Source organism: Fukomys damarensis, unplaced genomic scaffold (assembly GCF_012274545.1).
Source record: "Fukomys damarensis isolate Sample0158 unplaced genomic scaffold, DMR_v1.0_HiC HiC_scaffold_4, whole genome shotgun sequence".
Lineage (NCBI taxonomy): Eukaryota > Metazoa > Chordata > Mammalia > Rodentia > Bathyergidae > Fukomys > Fukomys damarensis.
This window is the reverse complement of record NW_022900916.1, coordinates 67,461,241-67,469,029: the sequence shown is the minus strand read 5'-3', so window position 1 is coordinate 67,469,029 and position 7,789 is coordinate 67,461,241. Positions and strand designations below refer to the sequence as shown.

Genomic DNA, 7,789 nt, shown 5'->3' with positions numbered 1-7,789 from the left:
TTTTTTTTTTTTTTTTTTTTTTTTTTTTTTTTGAGTACCAGGGATCAAACTCAGGACCTTGTGCTTGCAAAGCAGGCAGTGGAAGCACTGAGCTAAATCCTCAGCTCTGAATGTTTTTCCTTATAAGGCTGAGTTAAGATCAAATCACCGAGGCACTAGACATGTGTATTAATCTCCCAGAGAACTGCCCTACGGCGTATCAATCTCAGATCATATGCCTCTGTCTATCTGCCTGTCTATCCAGCTGGCTATCTATCGATCAGTCAGCATTTATTAAAGGAATTGGTCCACATGATTTTGGAGGCTGGGAAGTCCCACAGCCTGCCAAGCTGGAGGCCCGGGAAAGTCAGCGCATGGTCTGAAGGCCTGAGGTGTACACTTACTGTGAGCTTCCAGTCCAGCTCTGAAGGCTGAGGATCCAGAAAAATGAGGGGAGGAGTCCTGGCTCACCGTTAGGCAGAGTCAGAGTGGATGCCGTCTTCTGTCTTCCTGTTTTTTTCAGTTTCTCAGCAGGCTGAATGGTGTCCACCCAACCTGAGGAGGGTTTTCTGCTTTGATCAGCTTGCCAGTTCAAATGCTGACCTCTCCTAGAAAAGGCCTCACAGACACCCAGCAGTGATGTTTAGCTGATGTCTGGGTATCCCATGGTCCGGTCCAGTTGACACATACAATGAACCATGACCAGAACTGGCTGAGAAGTGCCCCAGCTCCCAGGAACATGGAAAGAAAAAATAATACAGTTGGTTTCTGGGAGTTAAATGCTAAAATAAGCACTGGAAGAAGCTTTGATCAGAAACAATAGACTCCAGGTCTGAACCTTGAGTAAAAGAGTTAACCATGCTAAGAAAGACCAGGGAATCTATAGAGGGCTTGCCCAGCATAGAAGACACAAAAAGGATGGGGACAAGGTGAGCCTGCAGATTGCAGACTGAGGACTCCTGGATGTGTGTGTGTGTGTGTGTGTGTGTGTGTGTGTGTGTGTGTCAGTGTTAGTGTTAACTGTTTTTAGAAAAAATGGCACAGCGTTTAAAAATTAAAGGTTTCACTTGTAAATCCAGACTGAGAAACTGGAAAGACCTCTTCTGCCTCCTTGTGAGGTGTGTGGTAGCCGATCCTTGCTTGCCATGGGGAGCATGCTTGCCCTCCACCTCCCCAGGCCCTTCTCTGGCTGCAAGTTTGCCCAGCCTCCTAGACTTCTGAGTCTGCCACCCTGACACAGACAGTTCCTCCTGTGAATCTGCTGCCTGTCTAGCCTTGGCGCCGGGCCTGTTTTTGATAGATGAATGTGAATCCACCTGCCCCTGGGAGATGGTAGTCTGGTGCTGTTGCACGAATTAAATGCATTTCAAACAGAACTCGGGCAGTAAAGACCTGAGGTGGGGGTGGTGAGGGTTTGGCTGTCACTCTGGGGGCAGTGGCTGCTGGGCCCTGTGTCTCCTGTAGCTTCCCTCAGGCCTCTTTTGAAGCTGAGGGGATCTGTTTGGCACAGACACTGGGTTTCTACTCTGAAGTCCCCCACATTTTCCCTGCTTGTCTCGGAGAGACCTGGCCTGTCTGAGCTGCTCCCCTGAGGTGCTGTGCAGGGCTCTGGGGGTGCAGGTGAGCACTGTATGAACAACCTACCTCCTTCCTCCAGGCTCCTGCCAAAGCTAAGGGCAACTATTTCTCCTCTTGTATTGCAGGTATCTTTTGTATTTGCAGATTAAACGTGATATTTTTCATGGTCGACTGCTGTGCTCCTTTTCTGATGCTGCCTACCTGGGTGCTTGTATCGTTCAAGGTGAGTCTAGCTTCAAAGCCGCCACTGCTGCCATTGTGCTGGGCTGTAGAGCTTTGACCTTAGGTGCCTCCCTTTGTCTTCCCCTGTGCTGTCCTGTCTGTCTGTAGTTGAAGGCCAGGTGAGACTGTGTACTTGGTGACAGTCCGCTGCTTTCCCTCAACTTTGCTCCTGAGCCAGTGGGGCCCTGGTAGGACGCTGGACTGAGATGGCTTCAAGCGCCCTTCAGGCCCCACACCAGAGCTCCAGACCCTTCACGCCTGCCCCCGCCCCCGCCTGTTTTTAAAGGAGCTGCACTGTGCAGTTTTTTTTGTGTGTGTGTGTGCTTGGGATCAAACTCAGGACTTTGTGCTTGCGAGGCAGGTGGCGGAACCACTGAGCCAAATCCCAGCCCTATGCACTTTGTAGTTTTATAAGCTTGGAAGGGGCTTGGTCTGAGTGCCAGTCACCAGGTGTGGGGCCTAACAGGCATAGGGAGAGGGAAGCATGTTCAGGAAGATCGGTTTCAAACAGGGGCCATCCCATGAGCCCACACACACATTTCATGTGTTGTGTGTCTGTGTGCATTGCGTGTGTGTATGGGTACATGTGTATCATGTCTAATTCCATAGCTTCTCTATCCATGCATGTAAGAAGTGAGAACAGTAGTTTCACAGTCTGTCAAGGCTCGGTTTGAATCTTTCTTCCCCCTTTCTGGTCATTTCACCATTGACAGATTGCTCAAGTTCTCCAACGCCTGCTGTGCTTCATCCTTGGGCGCTGTGACTTCACTGGGAAGGCACAAGCCCATCACAGTAGCTGCTCTTCCTGTAGGGTAGAACACGCCCAGGGATAGGACCCGGGGAACAGCAAGGACACTGACGTAGGTGGCTGCTGAGTTCGTTTCCTGCGGAGGACAGCATCTGGGGGAGGGTCCTGCAGGACCTGAGGCTGCGTGTTGCCCTGGGCTTGGTAGAAGGCAGCTGGCCCCGGGGCTGTCTGGTGGGATCCTTACCACGTTTGTATCAGGAATGCTGAGGACATGGAGGGGAGTGGAAGGGAGGGAGAGGAAAACGGGGAGAGGAGAGAGACACCCCTGAGAGTCTTTCAGTTTTGTGGTGGTCTAGAAAGAATAACGCAGGAGCAGGTAATGGGCCAAAGCACATCATAGGTGACAACCAGCTGCCCATCACAAGGCCAGACTTCACTCTCCTCTTAAGAGATAATCTCATCTTTCTCCTGGGAATCTCTCTGTGCCAGCCACTGCCCCTGTGGGATGCCCTGAGCTGTGAAATTGTTCCCTTGTCCTGTTCCCAGGTGTGGTTGCTCTCTGAGAATTTCAAAGTGGGTTTTGTGTGCTGCCTTTTCCTCTTCCCTGGAGATGCCCAGGGCTGCGTAGCAGACTTGGGCAGCACTGTGAGGCCCCGTGGGGATGTCACAGTGTTCAGTGGCCCACGGTATGGTGCTGCTGTGAGGGGGGAACCTCTCGCTTCTGGGGAGCACATGCTTCTTGCCTCTCACCCCAGAGCAAAGAGTTATTAAAGCTCGTGATTCTTTTCCTTGCTGATGAAGAGGGCACATTGCTTAGTTAGGTGAGCTGCCTCTGGAGGGAAATGGGAATCGATACTAATCCAAGCAGCAGGTCAGCACATGGAGACCTCAGAATGCATTTAAGCATTAGTGAATTATTGTCACGTCTCCAAGGACAAGCTCAGTATAGATCTGTAATGGGAAGCTCTCCATTCTCTGTTATATTTGAAATAAAGCCACAAAGGCTCCATCCAGGAAGCAGGACACGAGGTCATCCCTTGTGGCTGTCATCACAGACCACACATACTGTGAAGAAAGCAGAGTTGGAAAAGGCCGACCTCAAGATGACCTCTCGACTCTAAAATGCATTCTTCTCTTTGGGTCCTGTGGAGCACATTCAGTAAGAGGTGGCTTCTTAGACATTCTCCAGTGGTCGAGGTGAATATGCAAGCAGTTGTGGAGGTCGCGAACAAGTACAGAAAAAGACGGGCTTTGTCAGAACTGTGCACACTCACAGGAATGACAGGAAGGCTGAGTCCCTGATTCGACAGTGGGAGCCACAAGAGGGTCCCCTGTCTAGATTGCTCCTGCGGAGACTGCTTTGAGCTTCAGTGCATTCATTGTGTGTAAAAACATTACCCACAGTCTTGCTGCCTGTAGTGACTGAATCCAACCAATAAATCCGATACACTCAGAGTGCATTTTCTTTCATGATACAAGTTGTAAAGCAAATGCACAGAATCCTTGTGATCTGTTTATTTTATATCCTGTTTTGGTGAAAATGTCTTTCCTGTTCCTGCTTCAAAGGCATCTTCCTGGTCTGTCCAAGGCAGCCCCTCCCTGCCTGTCGTTCTGTCCTCCACCCCTAATTCTTGCTGCATTGAGTCTGGGCTTACTTTGCGTTTCCCCCTGTGTTAGTCAGCGTTCCACCACTGTTAACAAGCAGCTGAGATAATCACCTGATAAAGAGCAAAAGGATGTTTTGGCTCATGGTTTTGGAGATTCCAGTTCACCGTTGATTGGCTTCGCTGGTTGTGGGCCTGAGGCGAGGCTGCACATCATGGCCAGAGCCTGCAGCAGAGCAGAACTACTCACCTCAGCACAAGCCAGGAGCAGACAGTACGGGGAAGAGCCCAGGTCCCACACTCCCCTCTCCTTTGTGCCCTAAATACCTCCCACTGCACCCTGCTTCTTTTTTAAAAAATATTTTTTATTGGTACATTTTAGATATACAGTACAGTTACATTCATTGTTGGTGTCTTGTACCTTTACATGGCATATCTTGGTTCTTGTTTTTTCCACATTCCCTTAGCCTCCCTCCCTCCCTCCACCCTTCCTTTTTTACAAAGACTGTTTCCATTTTTTTCTCTTGTTTTTTCTCTTACCTTTTTACCTTTCCCTTCCCTTCCTATTTGCCCAATACCTTTAGAGCTTTTCTTCCTATTGCAAATATCAATTACACATTTTGAGCCTTATTTACATTTTTAGTTTATCACACCAGAGAAACTATATGGTATTTACACACGTGTGTCCTGTTAATTTCATTTAAGAGTCTGGCCTCAATGTGCATCCATTTAGATAAATGTCTCTAGTTTCCCATTCTCTGGCTGAGTTTTTATTAAACACACACACACACACACACACACACACACACACACACACACACACATCTTCTTTATCCAGTCTCCAACTGATGGGCAGTTGGGCTATTTCCAAATTTCAGCTATTACAAACTGTGCTGCTATAAACATAGGTGTGCATACATCGCTGTGGTATGATTCTTTTAATTCTTTTGGGAAGTTACCCAGGAGGGGAATAGCTGGGTCAAATGGGACTTTCAATCCTAATTGTTTAAGGTATCTCCATATTGATTTCCACAGTGGTTGCACCAGTCTGCACTCCCACCAACAATGGAAGGCCTCCTATCTCCCCCTAGCCCCGCCAGCATTTGTTATTGGTTGATTTCTTGATAGCAGCCATTCTTTCTGGGGTGAGGTGGAATCTCAGTGTTGTTTTCATCTGCATCTCTCAAATGACCAGTGATGTGGAACATTTTTTCATATGTTTATTTGCTGCTTTTACTTGTTTGTCTGAGAAATATCTGTTCATTTCAGATGCCCATTTTTTTTTCTTTTTATTGAGTTTATTGGTACATTTTAGGTATACAGTACAGTTACATTCATCATTGGGATTCTGTACCTTCACATAATAGGTCTTGGTTCTCATTTTTCCCCTTGTCCCTGCCCTCCCTTCACCCCCACTCCTCTCCCATTAAAAATCTATTTCCATTTTTTTCATTTTCTCATATTTTTTCTTTTCCCTTATTTCCTTGCCCCTACCCTTCCCAGATGCCCATTTTTGAATTGGATCTTTATATTTGGGGGGTCTAATTTTTTTGAGTTCTTTATATATTCTAGATAGTAGACTCTTGTCTGAGAAATGGCCGGTAAATCTTTTCCCCACATCGTAGGTTGTCTCTTAGCTCTGCTGGTGGTTTCCCTTGCATGCACCCTGCTAAGTAACATTTCCTTCACCTCCCAGTGACACCAGCCTGAGGACCAACCTCAGATGCGTGTGCCTTTGGGGGACATTCCAGATCTTACATAGAATCCCATCCCTTAGTGATGAGTCTCAGGGAACCCTTTTCACTGCAGTCTTCCTGCGTGTGGCGCATAGGAGCTTTTCCACAAAATCTGTTGTCAGGATACTTGCCTCAGTTGTTCCCTGTATCCTGGGGAGAAGTCGGTTGCCTGTTTGGAAGACACTCAATACCTTGTTCAGCGATGTGTTCATGGTTCTCCAAGCATTTGTTGAGTAGCTGCTGGGTGGCAGGCTCTGCAGTACATGTCCTTGTGGGATGACGAACAAGTAAATAAGCCATCACAGTGATGTGTCTGTGACCAAATGGAGGAACACACAGGCTGAGTCTCTACTGTGAGCAAGCTCAGGCTGGCCCTGACCTGGCCAGTGTAGTAGGCCAGGCACGACTCCTGAAGTACTGGACCTGGGGCTGTGATGTCCTGTATCTGGAGTTCTATGCTCTCTCCACGCATTTCTTTCCTGTTTTTTTCTGGCATTTTTGGGATTCTTTTTGGAATATTCATAGTACAAGTCTATTGTATTTCACCAGTTTTCCTGGAAAGAGAAATACTCCCTCGAACAGTGCTCTGAAGATGACTGAGCTTTGTATTGGTGGTTCATCACCTGTGGAAAATGCAGGCATTGGATTGGATCATTTCCTAAGTGTTTAAGTCCATAGCCAGCTCGGGGAGGGACACGTGTGTGTGTGTGTGTAATATTATCTATACTTCTTTTGGAACTTAGATTGCAATCATCAGTTCATCGTTTCTGCTTATCATTGGTCCCCTTAGGCCCATCTGGTGATCAACTGATTTCCATTTTTCCATTCTTTTTTTTTTTTTCTAAAGGTAACAGTTAGGTTCAGATTCATCTTTGCCTTGGTATACTTCTTATTAAATAATTACTATTGTTTTTTGTGTGTGAGTTTCATAAAGTAAGTGGGGCTATAGACTCTTAATTCTTCCTTTTATGCTCAGAATACTTTTTTTTTTTTTGGAGAACTCTCTACCCTTCTAGGAACATCTTTTTCTGCTTCTGACCGCCACAGCTGTCCTGTCGGGGCATCTCCCGTGGTTACTTGTCAGTCCAACCAACCACGAATACCTGAGGAGTTTGTGACAATCATGACTGATGCTGTGATTCAAAAACACCTCACATATCTCCTTTCTTGTACTTGGAGTTTCTCTAGGACACATGCCCAGAAGAGGCGTAGGATATTGAGTCATGATATCGGCTGACTACTCCCACCTTGCTCTCTGGAAGAACTACATGTATTCGGAATCCCCAGAAGTGCACAAGTGTTTCTGTTTCCGCCAATTTCCTAATGTTTGACAATGTTATAGATGCAAAGTGACATCTTGTTTTGGTTTACACTTCTCAAATTACTAATGAGTTTGGGAATCTCTCCATTTCCCTTCCTGTGAATTGCTTGTTCCTGTCCTTTGACCATTTCTGTTGATCTTCCTGCCCATTTTTCTATAATTTGCGAGGATTTCTTCTTTATTGTATATATTAGCCCTTGCCAACTTTAGAGTTGCAAATATTTTCTTTCAACTTGACATCTCTCATATGTTGTCTGTAATGTCTTTTAATGATCAATGATATTTACTTTGGTGTGATCAAATTTATCAGTTTCCATCCTATGATCAGTAGCATTTTGGGTCTTATTTAAAAACCCTTTCTCGTTATTTTTACTTCATTTGGCCCCAGCCTGCCTCTGCCCCTAGATCCTTTCCCAAGAAAGCACCTATAAGGCTCAGATAGATTCAGCTACATACCTGAGATCAGAGTTAACTATGGGTCCAAAGACTGTGCCATAATCTATAGCAGCACCAACTCACGAGGTCAGTAAGCCTCTGGATTGTTAAATTTTAGCCATGGAAATGTCAAGCTTAGTCTATGTCGGTGAAGACGATAATCTCA

At 46.4% G+C, this 7,789-nt stretch overlaps 1 protein-coding gene across 2 annotated transcripts in view; it reads left to right on the top strand.

Moving 5' to 3' along the window:
• Frmd3 (FERM domain containing 3) overlaps positions 1–7,789 on the top strand; it is a 129,692-nt gene that overhangs the window by 40,087 nt on the left and 81,816 nt on the right. For both annotated transcript variants that reach the window (XM_019208771.2, XM_010632903.2), the window contains exon 5: positions 1,683–1,780. In XM_019208771.2, the coding sequence (XP_019064316.1) occupies positions 1,683–1,780 (98 nt within the window). The remainder of the gene's footprint in view (positions 1–1,682; positions 1,781–7,789) is intronic.